Source organism: Schistocerca gregaria, chromosome 3, assembly GCF_023897955.1.
Source record: "Schistocerca gregaria isolate iqSchGreg1 chromosome 3, iqSchGreg1.2, whole genome shotgun sequence".
Classification (NCBI taxonomy): domain Eukaryota; kingdom Metazoa; phylum Arthropoda; class Insecta; order Orthoptera; family Acrididae; genus Schistocerca; species Schistocerca gregaria.
Genome location: NC_064922.1, coordinates 547218729 through 547241234, shown reverse-complemented (window position 1 = coordinate 547241234; position 22506 = coordinate 547218729). Strand labels below are relative to the sequence as shown.

At 38.0% G+C, this 22506-nt stretch overlaps 1 protein-coding gene across 1 annotated transcript in view; it reads right to left on the bottom strand.

Moving 5' to 3' along the window:
* LOC126354487 (inactive pancreatic lipase-related protein 1-like) overlaps positions 1-22506 on the bottom strand; it is a 115147-nt gene that overhangs the window by 29240 nt on the left and 63401 nt on the right. The window contains exon 6 of the mRNA XM_050004206.1: positions 21057-21222. Within this exon, the coding sequence (XP_049860163.1) occupies positions 21057-21222 (166 nt within the window). The remainder of the gene's footprint in view (positions 1-21056; positions 21223-22506) is intronic.

Sequence of the window (22506 nt, the reverse complement as noted above, 5' to 3'; positions counted from 1 at the left end):
AGAATATGGGGGGGCCTGGATAGGTGTGATTCTCAGTTACAAAGCGACCAGATGGCCAGAAGCAGGCTGAAAAAATACTATCAGAAGCTTTCCCGCCACTTGTTGGACATTGCATGCTACAATGCATACATTCTGTACAAGAAGCATGGTGGTGAACAAAGTAGAATGAGCCCCTGATTAGTCTTGGCGAACAGTTGAGCATATCTTCACCACATCAGTAGGACGCCCACCTCGAACACCAAAAGCAACACGCCTTACAGCCAGCCAGGCATTTTCCAGACCTTCTGCCACCCACAATGAAGAAAAGACCAACAAGGAGGTGTGTTGTGTGTACGAGGAAAGGCCTTCGCAAAGAGACTTCATACTGGTGTGCAGAATGGAAAGTTTCCTTGAGTGCAGCACCTTGTTTTAAAATTTTTTGACACTGAAAACGATATGTAGTATTGTGAAAATACAGTTTTGTTAACTTCTTGCAATATATTTTATTCATTTCCATCCAATATCAATTTAAATACATATGTCAATTTTAACCTTTTAAGTGGGCATGACGGATATATCCATCCATGCTCTGTTATTGCTCAGTGGGTTCGACAGATATATCCGTCCACTGCGTTCTGTGGCTAGTAACTAGTGGGAATGATGAGTTATCGGTCTGCTGTTGACACTGTGGTATTAGTTGAGCTTTGTCCACTAGATGGCAGCTATTGTCATGCAACACAGCATGTTCTAGGCTAGTTATAACAATGTCCAGCTGAGTGCATTTTGAGAAAATGTGTCCTGTGAAGCAGCCGCCAAAATGTGCCTTTGTCATCTGTGTTTACCGCAGCGTTAGCGAGTGATCTTTTGCAATGGCCAGAAGAAGTCGTTTATCAGATTCAGAGATTGAGAAGCTGCTTTTAGAAAGTGATGATAATTTCAGTGACAGTTCTGAAGGTTTTCAAGATACAGATGTTGAGGCTAGTGAAAGTGATTTCGATTCAGAAGCATCTGACAATGAGACACTGCTGCAGCAGACGGTACCTAGTGAATTTGTGCGTGCTAGTTCAGTTCGTATTCAATATTTGTTCAGTGGTAATAGTGGTACAGTTATGCCTCTAAAACAAAGTGATGTGATGACTTGTTTTATGTGTTTTGTTGTGATGCTTTGTACACAATGATAGCTGAACAGACGAACTTATATGTAGAACAGTTCATAGCTTCTCATCCCAATTTAGCAACACACTCCTGGGTTCATAGTTGGCAAAATACTACACACGACAAGGTAAAAACACTTATTGGAATGCTTGTATTTCAAGGAATTCTTCACAAACCAGACCACAAAATGTACTTTTCAAAGAGGGAATCAGTTGACACACCTTTCTTCAGGAAAGTGATATGATCCACTAGGCACTATCAGCAGAAAACTATTCAAAATTCACCCCATTATGGAGCATCTGTAGCGTAAATTCAGATCAGTGTACATGACAGAAAGGAACATCACTGTTTATGAATCGTTGTTGCTCTGGAAAGGACAGCTTGGATGGAAGAAATATATTCCATCAAAGCATAGCAGATTTGGCATCAAATTGTACAAACTCTGTGAAAGCAGTTCGGGGTATGTATGGAACTTTATTGTTTATACTGGAAAGGACACTAATTATGGTAGCCACTATCCAGACAAAAAAATAACCTCTCAAATTGTTTTGGAGCTTGCACACGATCTACTCAGGAAAGGCCACTATATTTATCTTGACAACTGGTGCACCAGTACAGATTTGGTGGACAAACTAACCAGCAATAGCACCAATGTTGTCTGCAAAATGCGGCAAGACAGGAAGGGGTTCCCTGACTTTGTATAAAAGGAAAAACTGAAGAAAGGGCAGTACATAACAGGGTACAAAGGCAAGCAGATGGTAATGAAATGGAAAGACAAAAGAGACATTGTTATGGTCAGCACCTTCCATGACGATACATTTGTAAACGTAAATTTGAAGAAGGAAATCGTTCAAAAGCCACAAGTTGCCGTTGACTACAACAAGAATATGGGGGGCCCTGGATAGGTGTGATTCTCAGTTACAAAGCGACCAGATGGCCAGAAGCAGGCTGAAAAAATACTATCAGAAGCTTTCCCGCCACTTGTTGGACATTGCATGCTACAATGCATACATTCTGTACAAGAAGCATGGTGGCGAACAAAGTAGAATGAGCTTCCTGATTAGTCTTGGAGAACAGTTGAGCATATCTTCACCACATCAAGGGACATCAGTAGGACGCCCACCTCGAACACCAAAAGCAACACGCCTTACAGCCAGCCAGGCATTTTCCAGACCTTCTGCCACCCACAATGAAGAAAAGACCAACAAGGAGGTGTGTTGTGTGTACGAGGAAAGGCCTTCGCAAAGAGACTTCATACTGGTGTGCAGAATGGAAAGTTTCCTTGAGTGCAGCACCTTGTTTTAAAATTTTTTGACACTGAAAACGATATGTAGTATTGTGAAAATACAGTTTTGTTAACTTCTTGTAATATATTTTATTCATTTCCATCCAATATCAATTTAAATACATATGTCAATTTTAACCTTTTAAGTGGGCATGACGGATATATCCATCCATGCTCTGTTATTGCTCAGTGGGTTCGACGGATATATCCGTCCACTGCGTTCTGTGGCTAGTAACTAGTGGGAATGATGAGTTATCGGTCTGCTGTTGACACTGTGGTATTAGTTGAGCTTTGTCCACTAGATGGCAGCTATTGTCATGCAACACAGCATGTTCTAGGCTAGTTATAACAATGTCCAGCTGAGTGCATTTTGAGAAAATGTGTCCTGTGAAGCAGCCGCCAAAATGTGCCTTTGTCATCTGTGTTTACTGCAGCGTTAGCGAGTGATCTTTTGCAATGGCCAGAAGAAGTCGTTTATCAGATTCAGAGATTGAGAAGCTGCTTTTAGAAAGTGATGATAATTTCAGTGACAGTTCTGAAGGTTTTCAAGATACAGATGTTGAGGCTAGTGAAAGTGATTTCGATTCAGAAGCATCTGACAATGAGACACTGCTGCAGCAGACGGTACCTAGTGAATTTGTGCGTGCTAGTTCAGTTCGTATTCAATATTTGTTCAGTGGTAATAGTGGTACAGTTATGCCTCTAAAACAAAGTGATGTGATGACTTGTTTTATGTGTTTTGTTGTGATGCTTTGTACACAATAATAGCTGAACAGACGAACTTATATGCAGAACAGTTCATAGCTTCTCATCCCAATTTAGCAACACACTCCTGGGTTCATAGTTGGCAAAATACTACACACGACAAGGTAAAAACACTTATTGGAATGCTTGTATTTCAAGGAATTCTTCACAAACCAGACCACAAAATGTACTTTTCAAAGAGGGAATCAGTTGACACACCTTTCTTCAGGAAAGTGATATGATCCACTAGGCACTATCAGCAGAAAACTATTCAAAATTCACCCCATTATGGAGCATCTGCAGCATAAATTCAGATCAGTGTACATGACAGAAAGGAACATCACTGTTGACGAATCGTTGTTGCTCTGGAAAGGACGGCTTGGATGGAAGCAATATATTCCATCAAAGCATAGCAGATTTGGCATCAAATTGTACAAACTCTGTGAAAGCAGTTCGGGGTATGTATGGGACTTTATTGTTTATACTGGAAAGGACACTATTATGGTAGCCACTATCCAGACAAAAAAATAACCTCTCAAATTGTTTTGGAGCTTGCACACGATCTACTCAGGAAAGGCCACTATATTTATCTTGACAACTGGTACACCAGTACAGATTTGGTGGACAAACTAACCAGCAATAGCACCGATGTTGTCTGCACAATGCGGCAAGACAGGAAGGGGTTCCCTGACTTTGTATAAAAGGAAAAACTGAAGAAAGGGCAGTACATAACAGGGTACAAAGGCAAGCAGATGGTAATGAAATGGAAAGACAAAAGAGACATTGTTATGGTCAGCACCTTCCATGACGATACATTTGTAAATGTAAACTCGAAGAAGGAAATCGTTCAAAAGCCACAAGTTGCCGTTGATTACAACAAGAATATGGGGGGGCCTGGATAGGTGTGATTCTCAGTTACAAAGCGACCAGATGGCCAGAAGCAGGCTGAAAAAATACTATCAGAAGCTTTCCCGCCACTTGTTGGACATTGCATGCTACAATGCATACATTCTGTACAAGAGGCATGGTGGTGAACAAAGTAGAATGAGCCCCTGATTAGTCTTGGCGAACAGTTGAGCATATCTTCACCACATCAGTAGGACGCCCACCTCGAACACCAAAAGCAACACACCTTACAGCCAGCCAGGTATTTTCCAGACCTTCTGCCACCCACAATGAAGAAAAGACCAACAAGGAGGTGTGTTGTGTGTACGAGGAAAGGCCTTCGCAAAGAGACTTCATACTGGTGTGCAAATGGAAAGTTTCCTTGAGTGCAGCACCTTGTTTTAAAATTTTTTGACACTGAAAACGATATGTAGTATTGTGAAAATACAGTTTTGTTAACTTCTTGCAATATATTTTATTCATTTCCATCCAATATCAATTTAAATTCATCAATGAAAACGCGAAGGAAAACGTGAGAAAAGTGCGCAGCACCACCGCGAACAGGTACGCGAAGAGGTTTTTGCCACCCGTAAATTACATTCCTTGTGCTACTGGATTACATTAAATCAGAATATGACCATACATCACTAACACATTGAACTGCAACCCAGCAGTAGGAGACTTTCTTACTACAGTCAGGAAATCTGAAGCAACAGTGCTCATGCTACCCAGAAAAAAAGCATACATTGTATGAGGGCACACTGAAAACTAATGCCTCTAAATTTGTTGTGTGAAAACTATTTGGAAGATTTTCAAGTAAAACAAACTTTATTAATATTCTACATCTTTATTCATTATGTCTATATGTTTATTTTTCAACTAGTCACCCTGGTGATGAGCACATATCTCCCAACAAGAGACCAGTTTCTTGATACCATCACTGTAGAATGTTTGACTTTGTTGATGGAGCCACAAACTCATCTCATCTTGCACTGTTTCATTACTATCAGAGAGAACCCTTGAAGTTGTTCCTTCATTTTTGGAAACAGATAAAAATCGGATGGGCCCAAGTTTGTTCTCTATGAGGATGGCTGAGTGAACGCAAGATCTCAGATTGTTGCAGATGACACAGTGCTCATATGCAGTCCAACACTGACATGTTGAAGAAGAGGATGCTCCATGTATGGATGAATTCTTCAAATTCCAGCTTTCAGTTTTCTGAGGGTCTGCTTCCCACATAACAGTAAATTTATTTTACACACTGCCATATTACATGTTACAATTAAGTGCTCTCTAGCAGCAGAGGATTGCAACTAGTGACGGTGAAGTGGGAACGTCGACCAAGTAATATGCAACCAACATTGGCAACAGAGTAAAAAATTAGGAGGCATTAATATTCAGTGCGCCCTCATATGTCACCAAAGGTCTGTGTAATCTGTTTGAGGAATCACAGTGTGTGGGCCTCAGACATGCCAACCAATCCGACTCAAATTTAGCAGGTCACTTGTGTACAACCTAAAATGAAGGACTCTAAGATATTTTGGCTCAACACCCCCCCATTTGTGAGAAAATCGTCACTAAAGGTTATGATGAGCAATCAACTCAAAATTATCAATAGATAATTGTAAATATAACATTTTTTTGTAATCAGGTATGAGGTCCAAAAATGCATACTTTTCCAGAAATTGAGGAAAGAAACTTTTACAACTGCCACAAGTGTAGCCACATGTGAAACGCTTTTCACCAAGAGCATGCTGGTGTGATAGCTCAGCGTGTTTGGTCAGAGAGTTAACTGCCCTCTGTAATAAAAAAATGAGTAAACAGATCAACGATGAACTTGACCAGGTGTCATGGGATATCCATCCCAGACAAATGCAACAAATAGTAATGCACAAAATGGGATCAGAAAAAAAAGAGTGCCAATAGTGCAATGGCCAAGGTAACTGGCTGGGAAGTGGAGAACTCAGGTTCGAATCTCGAAAAAACTGTATGGTTTTCATTTTTTTAAAATTGTAGTCTTTTGTACCAGAATGTGTAGAGATAGGAGGGTTAATAAGGTGCACAACTCAATATGGAATAATAATAGTAATAAGGTAGGCAAGCTAATTACCAAAATGATGTGAATTAGTAAGGAATTAAACTTTTACGCCTTGTCACATGAAAACAACTCTGAGTAAGTGTGCTGTGAATTTCTCATGAGGGAACATAGATAACCAACCTCATGATGCTTATTTACAGTGAGGCATGGGATGAAATGCACACGGGGAGAGTTATGTTGTCCCAGTTGCCTGTTCATCATACAGTAGTGAAACTTACAGCAGTCAGTCAGAAAGAGTTGTTTTCTGTCATTAGGATGCAGCAAACCTGGAGGGTACATGTAATGATTTTTCATTGTTAATCCACCAAATAAAATATGTTTTGTGAAAGAATACAGTGATCTTCTGCAAGTAGCATATGACTTGCACTGTATGTATTTTGCAGTAATTAGTTTTTCTGTTTATGCCATAGTAACTAGTTATTGTACGTTGTGTCATATCTTTCAGTTGCATAATCTGAATAATGGAGGACCAGCATGGAAATGTATAGTTAGGAGCCTGTTATAGATGACGGCATGAGGGAAGTTACTGATGCTGTGTTTTGGTTTGTAAAAGTGTTACAACACAGATATATTATCAATGCACTACTGGAAGCAGGCACTTATGTTTCTTGGTGTTCCAGATTGATAGGAGTGGTTATCGTTGAGTGACTTTTGGAGCTGACAAACGAAATGACGTTTGTTGATACTAAAGAACTATACCATGAAGGTGAATCAGAAGGTGATTTAGTGGAATATATCACAACTAGTGAATTACAAAATGGTCATAACACTTTGGAAATGTGCATTTCACAGGCAATCTGTGCTTCATCTGCTCCTGAAAAGTATTACGGACCAGTTATTCAGTGACTGAACTATGGCGCTATACCCCTTTAAGTAAAAGTAAAGGCACTAGTGTTAGCCATGAACCATCCAAATTACAAGAAACAAACACTGCAAAAGCATGGAGCAACAACAGCCCTGAAAAGGAAGAAGGGCCTAAAATTGTGGGAGAATGATATCATTAAAGGAGGTACAAGATATGACAAATACCCACTTGTTGAAAAATGTTTACATTACTTACTCCAGATCTGGGAAATTGACAAATACAATTTACAGAATATTTCTTGAGAATATGTTAAAACCATACATTGCTGATAACAAATTTTGTCTAATATTGGATTCCTGGGGTGGACAAGGTAATACTCTAATGTATGACACCATGTTTATAGATGATGAGGGAAAACCGATGTGCACAGTAAAAGTAATACTGCCAAACTGCACACTGCGTGCCAGCCATGTGATGTTTATTTCTATCACCAGATTAAAAACTTTATTTTGAGGCTTCAGAATTGCAGTGTGCTTCTGGAAACCTAGTAGAAATTGGACTACCATATGGATGCAATAACTATTTACAGCGTAATTCATAAGTAACTTTCAGCACCGATTTTTCAGGCAATGATATCTTATGCATGGTACGCAACAAAATTAATTCCCGAAAAAGACATATTTTAAAATGTAAACCAAGTTCGTTTTCTGCAGACTCTTCAGAAGGAACAGTGTAGCTGTCGAAAGATTGCATTCATTAGATATTCTTGGTGCCATGAGTATATTTGTTTTGAATGTTTATATGACAAGTACCATCCATCTAGCAGTTCAAAGAAAAGTGAGGACATGTAACAGTGACTGGAAGAGCCATTGTAACATTTTAGTTGTTTACTATCCCAAGAGGTTTGAGAAATTTATTTGCCTACCTTTTTATCATTCCTTATTGATCTACTTACCTTATTAACCCTCCTATCCTTATCAATTCAGATATGAAAAAATAGAAATGAGAAGAATAACATCCACTAGGTTTCCTTGAGATTCGAACCCAGGTTCTCCGCTTACCAGCCAGTTACCTTGGCCATTGAATTTTTTTTAATCTCATTTTGTTCATTATTGGTCATTCTATTTGTTTGGAGCAAACGTCTAATGATGCTTGTTCAAGTTTGTCATTGATCCATTAACTCAGTTGTTTTTATTCCAGAGGGCAGCCACTCCTCGGGCCAAACACGCTGAGCTACCACGCAGGCAGCTATCAGTGCTCTCAGCGAAAAGCATTTACCATGCGAGTACATAAGTGGCAATTGTAAAAGTTTCTTTCCTTGATTTCTGGAAAGGTATGCATTTGAGGACCCCATAACTGATGATGAAAAATGCTCTAAATACAATTATCTATTGATCCTGCCAATTTTGCGTCAATTGCTCACCATAATCTTTAGGGATGATTTTCTCAAAAACAGGAGGGTGTTGAGCCAAAATATTTTAGAGTCTTTCATTTCAGATTGTACACAAGCAACTTTCAAAATCTGAGACGAATTGGTTGGCTGTGTCTGAGGCCTTCCCTTTGTGAGTCATTTTGCATACACATTAAACATTCATATTTAAATACACTGATGTGACAGAAGTGATGGGACAGTGATCCACATATGCAGATGGCAGTAGTATCATGTACACAATGGATAAATTGACAGTGCAATGGCAGAGCTGTCATTTGTACTCCGGTGGTTCACATGAAAAGGTTTCTGAAGTAGTTATCGCTGCACAATGGGAGTCAACAGACCATGAACATGGAATGGTAGTTGGAGCTAGATGCATGGTACATTCTGTTTTGTAAATTGTTGAGGAATTCAGTATTCTGAGACCCAAAGTGTCAAGAGCATGGCGAGAATACCAAATTTCAGCCATCACCTCTCACCATGGACAAAACAGTGGCTGTAGGTCTTCACTTAACAACAGAGAGCAGCTGCATTACCTAGAGTTGTCAGTGCCAATAGACAAACAACACTGCATGAAATAACTACAGAAATCAATTTGGTTCATGTGAGAAATGTGTCCATTAAGACAGTGTGTTATTGGGCTACAGCAGCAGACAATTGATGTTAGAGCCTTTGCTAATGGCTCAACACCATCTGCAGTGCTTCTCCTGGGCTTGTGACCATGCAGTTTGGACCCTAGATGACTGGAAAACTATTGCCTGGGTAGATGAATCTGAGTTTTGGTTGGTAAGAGCTGTGATAGGGTTCCAGTATGGTGCAGAACCCATGAAGCCATGGACACAAGTTGTCAACAAGGCACTGTGCAAGCTGGTGGTGGCTCCATAATCATGTGGGCTGTGTTCACATGGAATGGACTGGATCCTTTGGTCAAAATGAACTTATCATTGACTGGAAATGGTTATAAGCAGCTTCTTGGAGACCATTTGCAGCCATTTGTGGTCTTGATGTTCCCAAACAACAATGGAACTTTTATGGATGACAATGCGTCATGTTACCAGGGCACAATTGTTCACAACTAGTTTTGAAGAAAACTTTGGGTAATTTGAGTGATTGATCCGGCCAGCTATATCACCCAGCCTGAATCCAATCAAACTTTTATGGGACACAATCAAGAGGTCAGTACATGCACAATATCCTGCACCCACAACACCTCCACAGTTATGGATGGGTATAGTGGATCAAAATTTTTGCAGGGGACTTTCAGTGACTCATTACATCCATGCCATATCAAGATGCTGCATTACACCAGGCAAAATGAGGTTAGACATGATATTAGGATGCATCCCATGCCACCTCATTGTAGAGTTACATGTTGACCATTTACAAGTACTGTTATGAGTTAGTAATTCCTATCCACCATTTTACACATTATCAAAGTAGAAATTCTTTTGTGGAATAGAAAGTGGTGTCAAGGAGAAATTTTTCAGTTTGTTTTCAAGTTTAACTTTTCTGTCTGTCAGACATTTTGTATCACTGGTAAGTGACCAAATATTTTGGTGACAGCATTGTGCACCCCTTTTTGTGCTAAAAACAACCTTAATATTGAATAATCAAACAATGGAAAATCCAGGATGGAATGTAACAATATTATGAGAAGGAAAGTTGCTTCTCACCACATAGTGGAGATGCTGTCACAGATAGGCACAACAAAAAGACACTCACAATTATAGTTTTCAGCCATTAAGGCCTTCGTCAACAAAAGACAGACATATGCACACGCGAGAGTGAATTGCATTTGTGTGTGTGTGTGTGTGTGTGTGTGTGTGTGTGTGTGTGTGTGTGTCTGTTTTTGTTGATGAAGGTCTTAATGGCTGAAAGCTATAATTGTGAGAATCTTTTTGTTGTGCCTGTCTGTGACTCAGCATCTCTGCTATATGGTGAGTAGCAACTTTGCTTCTCATAATATTAATATGGAGTAATGAATATAATTTTTTGTTCTAAACTGTGTTCATGTACATCATTGTACCGTACCACACTCCTACTATGGTGTCTCAGACAATGCTAATTCAATGAGACTGTCAGAAACATAATCATAAGGGAATGGTCAGACTTATCATGCCGAAACCTGTGTTGCTTTTTTTTACCACTGTGAGTTACAATTGCAAGAAGTCTCTATGCAGAATTTCAGCTGCTGACATGACCTGGAAGTCTGTAAATAATTTTATGAAGTAAGACATTATTGTCGCATGGTTTCTGTGCTTATAACTGCCTCTTGTACAACTCTGATCTCTCTCACTATGTTATACCAACGCCATTTAGGGACAAGGTGGCATTAGCTACGTGTCGCTCTCTTGCCACAGCAGTGAGAGAGCTGATTCTCCCAGTGAAAGCGATCGTATGATAGTTAAACATTCATTGACAAATATGGCTGATATGTTATCTACAATGTTCTTTCCAAATAGCTATCAAATAGACACAAATAAGTATACAGTTAAGAACATGTCCAAATTTTATTTCTTGTAATTACCACAAAAATGTGAAATATTGATACAATGTTCAAAACATAGGTTTTCTGTGTACCAAGAACATACAAGCAAAGATGACATATGACAGCCTTGCGAATCACAGACATTGTTAGATGTCCATAGACAAAACTGGGCTGGGGTTAGGAATGAATCAGGCCTAATATCAGTATATTTCAAGGAGTGACACACATATTTAATCATATTCTGAAACTGTGGGGAGGAAAATTGATAATGTACTATTTATTGCAGCTTGAGAATATTGTCACGGTGATGACAGAAAATTGCAGTGGTCTGCACACAATAATTTTCTCTGTTAGTTTTCTGTAAAATGCCTTCCACTGATGGAAAAATTCTCTGTCTAAAGATTGAATTACGTTCGTCATGCCAGGTGGACTCTGAAGTATCTCTACTTCTTTGTCAGGGTGGGCTCGAAATACAGCTTTTAATGAATCAGACCTTTCATGACCTGACCACGAATCTAGAAGGAGAAGAGATTTGTTCCCGCAGAAAGGAAGAAAAGCATGATGCATGAAAAGTGTAACATTTTCATTTGCCATTTTTCCAGACTTCAATGCGTCTACCACAAGATTGTTTGCGTAGAACATCGTTCTTTTGACACATGGTCCAAAACATCCAGTTGGTTCTTGAAGTCACACATATAGTGTAGGCAGCAATGAACCATCCAGGCTAATTATGGGCATTATAGTGTATGAATGCTTTTTTTAAGAATAAGGAGGTGACTCACCAGAAGACAGAAGTGCTGTGCTCACAACAGATACACGAACAAAAGATACAGAGCTTTGCTTTGCTAGCCTTTGGAATGAAAGTTGAATACACACTACGTAGGGAGACAGACATATGCATGTGAGTGAGTGAGTGAGTGAGCGAGTGAGTGAGTATGTGTTTGTTGCACATTTCTCCTACAGCTTGACAAAGGAATTTCATTCCAAAAGCTAGCAAAGCAAAGTTCTGTACCTTTTGTCCTTATACATGGTGCAGCACCTCTGCCTTTCAGTGAGATGTCTCTTTCTTTTTTTGAATGGGCCTACTTTGGACCATGCTTGTTCAACTGTTTGGCTTTGATATTTGCCCAGCACTGTCACATCCACTGCCAATGTAACTTCTTCCTTTCTTCTGTGCAGATGGTATTTTTCCTTCGGGGCTTTTCCTGAAGTCCTTGGGCTTCCTTCAGGGTACGTCCCACAGACTGTCTGTTCTGGAGAACAGTTATTCCCAGTTCTTTAATATCCTATTCAGTTTCTGTGGCATGAACCTTCTTGTTTACCCAGAAGGTGAACAGACAGTTGGTCAATCTGTTTGGAGGCAATACTGCAACATGGCTATAGACAGCTACCCTCCTTTTTCTTGCATGCTCTCAATATGTTTATAGAGCTCTGAGTTATGTTGCCTTCTGAATTCCCTATTTATTCCTAAATAATTTGTTATTCACAACCAGAACTCTCCATGCATTATCATGTGTATATGCTTTCTATTTTTGTAAAAAGGAAAGCTTAAATGTTTAGCAGTATTTTTATCATGCCTGTCTGCAACTCAGTGGCTCCTCTATTATTGATGCCTAGATCAAAAAAGAGCAAGAGTATATTTTGTATATGGATCTTCAGTGCCATCAGTAGCACACCTACTGTAACCCATACAAAACAGTGCTGTGAGGTTAACAGTGGGAGTGTTCCTATCAAGCCCTGTTAATAGCTGATACCAGAGGCCCTGTTTGTCAACCATTTAGTAACAATATGCCAAATATCAAGTCACTGAAGGTACCCAACTCTAACAACAAACAGTAGGCACTTTTTATGAATCTGCCCAGAGTAGGAATGAGATTGCCATTGTAATTGTGTGTAATGACCTCCAGCTCTCCTTATTAGGCCACACACACAGTACCATTCTTGGCAAGTAATTTGTCTGGTAAAACTTTCACTGATCACAACACTGATTCTGTTGTGTACAGCTAATCCTTTCAGTAATTAATTAATATCCTTATCTGGAAGTGATCTGTACACATTGGAACTAGGAACAAGGGAGTAGTTGATTATGTATTTGTGCACAAAAATAGGCATAAGCAGCATTTTGTGGTTAAGCTGGTAGCTATTATTCTAGATTTGATTTACTGATTAATTCTTTCATTCATTCACACATCACTTTCTGCAAGTTCCATCACGAAGGAAAACCTTAAGGAATGTCGAATGAGTTAATTTAACATGCAGAACCAACTATTACTAGCTACCACAGTAGTGTATACTAACAACATATTATGGCTAGTGCTAATCAACTCAAACCAATTATTTTGCTAATTATTTCTATATTATTTTATATAAGTATGTTATGAGAAAATGGCTACTTGGAAAAAAGTAAATAAGTAAAAATAAAAAAGAAAGAAAGGCACTCACTACTCTTCCTTCTACAGTACTCACCTCTTTCGTACTTTGAACAAAGAATTTTTGCAACTTTGCACACACCACTATGCAGTGCCTGTATACTGACAAAATCAAGATGTATTTACCACAAACATTTAGAGTTAAGTACAGTTTGCATTCTTGAATCCAAATATTATGATAAGCTGTACAAAGAATGGCTAATGTGGTACATAACTTCTTTCTGCTTCTAGTACTGTGGTTTGAACTGCATGAATTTCATCTCATGCTATGATATGAGTTGCGTTCAAGCACTAGCGTGAGAGGTAGCATTCGTAAGTGAACTGAATAATATTTACAAAACAGAAAACAGAAGGTGATAATTAATGGTGCCAATGGTAGTCCTGTCTGATCTGATTGGGGAACCTTAAAGTGTGGAGTGCCTCAAGGGTCCATTTTGGTACCTTTGCTTTTTCTCATCTTCATCATTTATCTCCCACTTTGCTGGGACACTGGGTGTAAATTTACTCTTTTTGCTGATGTTACCACTATTCTGTTTGAAAGTCAAACCAACAATGACCTAGAAAATAAATATAAAGCTGTACTTGTTGCCATCCTAGACTGGTTTAAGCACATTGACTAATTCTAAATATTGAAAAACTCAGCTTATGCAATTCCATACATCTCAGCAAGAAAATGAGGTATGCCACTTAAACTGTGGCAAACTAAAATCCTACACTGTGAATCATCTAAGTTCTTGGGCATTCTAATTGATGGTAAGTTGAGCTGGTCTGTGCATATCCTAGACCTCCATAGAATGCTCAGTGTGGCAACTTATGCTCTGCATGTAATCACCCCTATTGGTGACATGGATGCTATCAAAGCTGCCTACTTTGGTTATTTTTATTCTATCACGTCATATGGCTAATACTTTCGTGTAACCAGCCTTTAGCCAAAAAAGTATTTACTGTACAGACGAGAGCTATGAGAATCACGAGTGTTGTTCATCCAAGATATTCTTACAGAAATATGTTCTGTAAGTTACAAATATTAACAGTCACCTCTCAATACATATTTTCTCTGATGATTTTTGTTTCTAATAACCAGTCTCTGTTTAAAACTAATAGACCTAGTATCATGATCATGATACTAGGTCAAAAAATGATTTACACACAGATATGAAACATTTAAGTCCTGTGCAAAAAGGTGTACATTATTCTGCCACAAAAATTTTCAACTTTCTTCCTTCAGATATTAAAGTTCACATTAATGTCTTACCTACTCTTAAATGTAAACTAAGAGAATATATAAGGGGAAATTCCTTCTACTCTCTTTATGGGTACCTGCAGATAAAGCAATGTTTTTTTATATACCTTTTATTTATTTTTAACCATCAAGCTCACTCATAATTTTATGGTGCATTTTTGTCTTTTTGTATACATGTATTATGTCTGTGTTATGTAATCGTGACTTGTTCCACACCCTTGTGATTTATCACAATATGGATTAATGGAATGTGGCATAAATAAATGAAAAAACTAGACCAGTATTATCCACATAATATCCTCATACCACAATGATAGGACTTACTGGTTGAAATTCACAATGTAATTGATCTTTGTAATGGTCAAAACATTCCATGCAAATTACCCAAAAAAAGTAAATGGAAGAAATAATTTATAAAGTTCAGAAAATAGAGGAACATTTTTCTAATAGGGTGTAACAGTAAGAAACAGAAAAGTTCCCTGCAGGGAAAGTGCATCTCCCCTTTCATCCCACCAGAATTCAGTTTATTCCATGTCTTAAATGTTTACACAAAATGGTTCATCTTTAGAAGAGAACTGTAATTAAAAAAACTAGTATAATTCTACACAAAAATAGTCTTGTGCATATTTTAAGTTGGATGAATAGTTTTAGAGACATAAGAATTGGAGCAGGATTCTCTTAATGCATAATTTTAGCAGCTTTTTTGCTTAGACAGTTATGTAAATGAAAAGACTAATTAAGTATGTGGAAATATTTTGTATTATTTCAACTTGATGAAGTTTATTGAGTGTTGAGTATTGTCAAAATCAGTTTCAGGTGCCCAAAAACCAATGTGACATGTTCCTCTTCCCATTCACTCACTGTTTACTCACCATTGTCACTGCAATTTTTCCCTGCACAGCAGCTTATGCATTCAACAGATACTGTGGTAGGGTAGGTATTATACATATAATTATTGTAAATGTATTATAAAGGCAGTAATTGTTAAATAAATCTAGATCATCAGATGTGTAAGTAACTTTGGATGTGCTCCAGGGAAGCATGTTGGGACCCTTGCAGTTCATGTTGTACATTAATGACCTTGTGGACAATATTAATAGTAACCTCAGACCTTTTGCAGATGATGTAGTTAGATATAATGCAGTGTAGTCCTTGGGTAACAGAAGAAATATTGAATTTAATTGATAAAAGAATGAAGCAGGCAAAAAGGAATACAAACGTCTCAAAAATGAGATTGACTGGAAGTGCAAAATGGCTAAGCAGTGATGGCTAGAGGACAAATGTAAGGATGTAGAGGCTTATCTCACTAGGGGTAAGATAGATACTGCCAACAGGAAAATTAAAGAGACCTTTGGAGGAAAGAGAACCAGTTTTATGAATATCAAGAGCTCAGATGGAAACCCAGTTCTAAGCAAAGAAGGGAAAGCAGAAAGGAGGAAGGAGTATATAGAGGGTCTATACAAGGGCGATGTACTTGAGGACAATATTATGGAAATGAAAGAGGATGTGGATGAAGATGAAATGGGAGATATGATACTGTGTGAAGAGTTTGATAGAGCACTGAAAGACCTGAGTCGAAACAAGACCCCAGGAGTAGATAACATTCCATTAGAACTACTGACAGCCTTGGGAGAGTCAGTCCTGACAAAACTCAACCCTCTGGTGAGCAAGATGTATGAGACAGGCGAAATACCCTCAGACTTTAAGAAGAATATAATAATTCCAATCCCAAAGAAAGCAGGTGTTGATAGATGTGAAAATTACCGAACTATCACTTTAATAAGTCATGGTTGCAAAATACTAACGCGAATTCTTTACAGGCAAATGGAAAAACTAGTAGAAGCTGACCTTGGGGAAGATCAGTTTGGATTCCATAGAAATAATGGAACACTTGAGGCAATACTGACCCTACGACTTATGTTTCTAGCATTTGTAGACTTAGAGAAAGCTTTTGACAGTGTTGATTGGAATACTGTCTTTCAAATTCTGAAGGTGGCAGGGGTAAAATATAGGTAACGAAATGCTATTTACAATTTGTACAGAAAGCAGATGGCAGTTATAGGAGTCGAGGGACATGAAAGGGAAGCAGTGGTTGGGAAGGGAGTGAGACAGGGTTGTAGCCTATCCCTGATGTTATTCAATCTGTATATTGAGCAAGCAGTAAAGGAAACAAAAGAAAAATTTGGAGTAGGTATTAAAATCCATGGAGAAGAAATAAAAACTTTGAGGTTCACCGATGACATTGTAATTCTGTCAGAGACAGTAAAGGAGCAGTTGAATGGAATGGATAGCATCTTGAAAGGAGGATATAAGATGAACATAAACAAAAGCAAATCGAGATAATGGAATGTAGTCGAATTAAGTTGGGAGATGCTGAGGGTATTAGATTAGGAAATGAGACACTTAAAATACTAAAGGAGTTTTGCTATTTGGGGAGCAAAATAACTGATGATGGTTGAAGTAGAGAGGATATAAAATGTAGACTGGCAATGGCAAGGTAAGCGTTTATGAAGAAGAGAAATTTGTTAACATTGAGTATAGATTTAAGTGTCAGGAAGTTGTTTCAGAAAGTATTTGTATGGAGTGTAGCCATGTATGGAAGTGAAACATGGACAATAAATAGTTTGGACAAGAAGAGAATAGAAGCTTTTGAAATGTGGTGCTACAGAAGAATGTTGAAAGTGAGGTGGGTAGATCATGTAACTAATGAGGAGGTATTGAATAGGATTGGGAAGAAGAGAAGTTTGTGGCACAACTTGACTAGAAGAAGGGATCGATTGGTAGGACATGTTCTGAGGCATCAAGAGATCACCAACTTAGCACTGGAGGGCAGCATGGAGGGTAAAAATCGTAGAGGGAGACCAAGAGATGAATACAGCAAGCAGATTCAGAAGGATGTAGGTTGCAGTAGGTACTGGGAGATGAAGAAACTTCCACAGGATAGAGTAGCATGGCGAGCTGCATCAAACCAGTCTCAGGACTGAAGACCACAACAACAACAGTCTGAAAGAAGCTCCAAAAATATTAAGTCAGATCTTGATAAGATTTCTAAGTGGTCCAAAGATTGGCAACTTGTTTTTATATTCAGAAATATAAAATTGTGCACATCACAAAATAAAAATATAGTGCCCTATGATTACAATATCAGTGAGTCACAGTCAGAATCAACCAACTCATACAAATACCTGGGTGCAACACTTTGTAGGGATATGAAATGAAATGATCACATATGCTCAGTCACAGGTAAAGAAGGTGATAGACTTTGGCTTATTGGTAGAATACTGGAGAAGTGCAATCAGTACACAAAGGAGACTGCTTACAATTCATTCATGCAACCCATTCTAGAATATTGCTCAAGTGTGTGGGACCCATTCCAAATTGTACTAACAGTTGATACTGAACATTTACAGAGAAGGGCAGCATGAATGGTTACATGTTTGTTTGACCCATGGGAGAGTGTTACAGTGATGCTAAAAACACTGAACTGGCAGATTCTTAAAGATAGACATAACTCTACTAACAAAGCTTCAAGAACTGACTTCAAATGATAACTCTAGGAATATACTGCAACCTCCTATGTTTTGTAGGCACACGGATCTTGAGGACAATATTACAATAATTACAAAATGACAGAGGCATCCAAACAATCACTCTGCTCATGCTCCATAAATGAATGGAATAGGAAGACACCCTAATAACTGGTACAATGGGCCATACCCTGTGCCATACACTTTGCAGTGGTTTGCTGAGTATAGATGTAGATGTAGAATTCTTAAGACAAATGATTTTGCTTCCAATATAAATATTAAGGGGTATAGTACTGAAAAAAAATTAATAAATTAATAAATGTCACTCTCTCTCTCTCTCTCTCTCTCTCTCTCTCTCTCTCTCTCTCTCTCTCTCTCTTTTACCTTCAGATTTTAGTACTAATATTAATGTGATACATATTTGTATCTATATGAGTAAAACGAAAGCAGTTGTGGAGAAACAAAGGAATAATTTATCTAAATTAAAATCAGAGTTTAAAATTATGCCAAACACATAACTAATGGATTTGTAATCTTCCAGACACAATGTCTCAAAAACCTAGTCATTGCTTAAAATATGCATATGACTGTCTTTAAACTGAATTTCCTGCAAATATCTTTGTCATAATAGGTGTCTCCAAAAAGGGAATTATTATTTAAAAAAAATTGTAGCAAGGTAAAAAAAATTGAAATAACTGGTGGAAGAGGGGGACACTCACCTGCTAGGTGAAGGGACTTCTGTATTTCTTACTGTTACATCTCTTATGAGTGTTTCTTTAACTTTCAAAACTTAATAAATTATTTCCCCCACTTTTCCTAATTTGCCTGGGGTACAAGCAATTTCAGAGGGAATGAATTTGTAGACTGGAAGAGTAAAGAAGCTTCCACAATAGACTTATCCAGATCTCAAAATTTTCAGCAGAGCCATTTGATTACAACAAAGACACCTCACCCTAAAAGGATGTAGCATAAGATGACAAATCACCATCATCCCTTTTTAACAAACTAGGAACAATTAAGTAGACTATAGATACATTGTGCCCACCTACCTTTGCCTTATATCTTCACTGAGTATACATGCTGGCCAATCTGAAGAGAGAGATGAAGCTGAACTCCTCTCTATCCCTCTTATGAGAGTGGTTTGAAAAGTTTTCAGAATCACCACAAGAGGTCAGCACAAGCACAACGTGTTGTTCACATGATATTCAGTGGACTGTCGCCATAAACATGTGCTATGTCAGTGCTCTCAGAAGAGAGCTGTGATGGTAACATGGCTTGGTTATTGTTACCGCATAGTGATTTGCGAAGTTGGAAAAAATCGAGATTCGAAGAGTGATTAAGTACTTCGTAAAGAAAGGTACAAAAGCAAAGAAAATTCATGCCAATTTCCAGAATACACTGTGGGACTCTACTCCTTCATATTCAACTGTTGCCAAGTGGACAAATGAATTTAAATTTGGTTGGGAGAGCTTAGATGATGATCCACGCATTGGTCGGCCAAGGTGCGTCACTACTCCAGAAATCATTGCAAAAGTGCACAAAATGGTCATGGAGGATCACCAATTGAAAGTGCATGAAATTGCTCATGCTTCCCATATGTCATCTGAAATGGTATATCACATCATAACTAAAGAATTAAAAATGAAAAAAATTATCTGCAAGACGGGTGCCACAACAAGGCAATGCTCGCCCAGACACATGTGCCGTTGCCATGGCAAAATTACACCACCTAAGGTATGAACTGTTGCCACACCCAGCCTTATTCACCTGACATGGCTCCATCAGATTTACGTCTCTTCCCAAAACTGAAAATTTTTCTTGGTGGACGAAGATTCACTTCAAATGAAGAATTGATAGCCGAAGTTTACAATTATTTTGCAGGCCTGGAGGGAATATATATATTCAAAATGGGATCAAGACACTGGAACATTGTTGGACCAAGTGCATTAATCTACAGGGAGACTACACTGAAAAATTAAAAAAAAGTTTCAGTGATGTAAGTACTTTTTTTCTGTTCTGTTCCAAGAACTTTTCTAACCACCCCCGTTTTTGTAAATGTTGAAGGAGATATCCAACGAGCCCCATGATTCATGATGAAAAAGCTCAGTCATCAAATTTTGACTGTAGAAGTAATACTCATAATTATTACTGTGTGTACAGTGAGTAGAATAGTACTAACCATGATTTGTTTATACTATATAGTACAGAAGTAGGCAGCAATTACTACTTCTGCCAGTCATTACATAATTTAGTTCCTTTCACACCCTAGATGGCTGTCCTTCATGATGAGATTATAATTTGATTCTACCCACATCCTGGAAATTTGTCCCCCAGGATGAAATCTATACACCATTTTGTGTGAATGTATAAAAGAGTAAAGAATCTGTTGAGTTATGCAATGAACTCAGCCTTGGGGTATGCCTCCTCCCCTGGAGACGCTCTGGACTACACATTCAAAATATTTCCAGAAAATCATTTCATAACGTGAAAATTAAGCATCAAGTAGCCAATATACTTACAATTCTAAAGCAGGCTGCTTCAGAATTGTAAGTATATTGGCTACTTGACTGCTTCATTTTCACGTTATTCACATAGATTTTGTGTTACTCTTACATTATTAAATGAAGTTTGACCTAGGAAAAACCATGAGCACTGCTGAAGAACTGTTAAAAAGATAAAAGGACTAATGACCTCAACAGGTAGGCACTTAAAAACCAATATCAAAACTCTATACATCCCTCCCCATTAACATAATGCGCTTCCTCAGTTATTGTTAGATCATTCCTGACCAGACTGCTTTTTATGTTTACACATATTTGTTATTCCAAATTTTTTCTTCATAGGAAAGTACAAAATATTTGGTGTCGGCATGTTTCACAGCATATAATGTGATGCTAACCATATGAAAAGTAAAACATATAAGTAAACAATTAAATAACAAAAATAAAATAAAATAAACAATAAAATAAATAAGACACAGACTTACTTCAGAGGCACATGTTCTCCCATTTCTATTTTTGGCCCTGAATCATCACAAAGATTTAAAAGGTATTGTGTCCAGCTGTCACAAGGAGTTCCCCAAAACCCCTCATCAGATGATATTGATTCTGCAAAATATTCCGGTGCTCTAGCATGAGCGCAGCTATCTGAACCTTTAAAAAAGAATGGCCAGTCTATTTACAATCCCATATTTTTATTGTTTACACATACTTTTACAACAAAGTTTTCCAGTACTTTGATTTTGTATCTTAGTTTAAATTAGTCAGTTTCCAGCTCATTGACCATACATCAATATTTTTAAATATATGAGTACCTACAAAAGGGTTTATTTATTGTGTTAAATATATTTTCCAATACAATTATTTGATAGCCCAGTTGACAAAGATAAAAGAAGAAGATTGATTAGTGGAAAAATTTCATATAGTCACAGATTTTTGTACAGTGGTAGGAGAGAGTTCCATGAAACATACTAAAAATCCTTATCAATGGGGTATATGTGTTGGGGCAGGGGTGGTTTAAAGATCATTTTGCTATGTTTTTCTTGAATATCTCAGAAACCATGGCTTAGTGGGAAACTGTTTTCAGTACAAAATTAAACTATCTTAAATTCCCAACAAGGGTGGTCCTATTATTTTTGATCTAGGGCTAACAGTTTTCACATTAAAGGGGATGGAAAAACTTCAGGTTATTAAAAATAATGTTTTTATGGTATAAAATCAATTTTTATTTTTAAATTAAGTGGGTTCGAAACAAATATTAAATGTGTGTACCACATTTAAGTGCAGTAGAATCATATTAAGGGAGAAATTTTGTTCTGGGGATGTATCAGGATAATCAGGGTTGGGGGGTGGGGGCGTGGGGAGGGTGGAGCGGGGGAGCAGTGGAGGGCAGATGGGCGATGGACGATAGGTTGCCAGATTGTGGTCATGTATTTCTCTTCTCCATTCATCTGCAAACTGAAGAGCATGCAGGTGATTTGCCACTCCATTTATCCCACTACATCACAAGAAGCAACTACAAGGTGTTTCACAAATTTATACTGACCCACCACACCACACCTTATGGATCACTGGCGACACAATGATCAGACATACCTGGAGAATGTTTATTTCCCACAAAGTGCATTACCAGTAACACTATGTGGAATGTAATTATTTGTTACTAATAATACAAGGAAAGGATGTGGACAGAATCTACATAAATATCTGCAAATAATTATTTGACATACCTATTGTAGCAAGTGTGTCTACTACATACCAGTAGAAGGCCTTAGGATGGTACTGTGTACCAAAAACTAGTAGCTAGTAGGCAGACTTGGGGCTATAGGCTAAAACATATGTTATTTCTTAAGGGTAATGGTCATTGTTCCAACTGACAGCATGTTGAGAAAATGTAACTGCAAATAAGTAATCATTTTATAAACTGAAAATAATTCC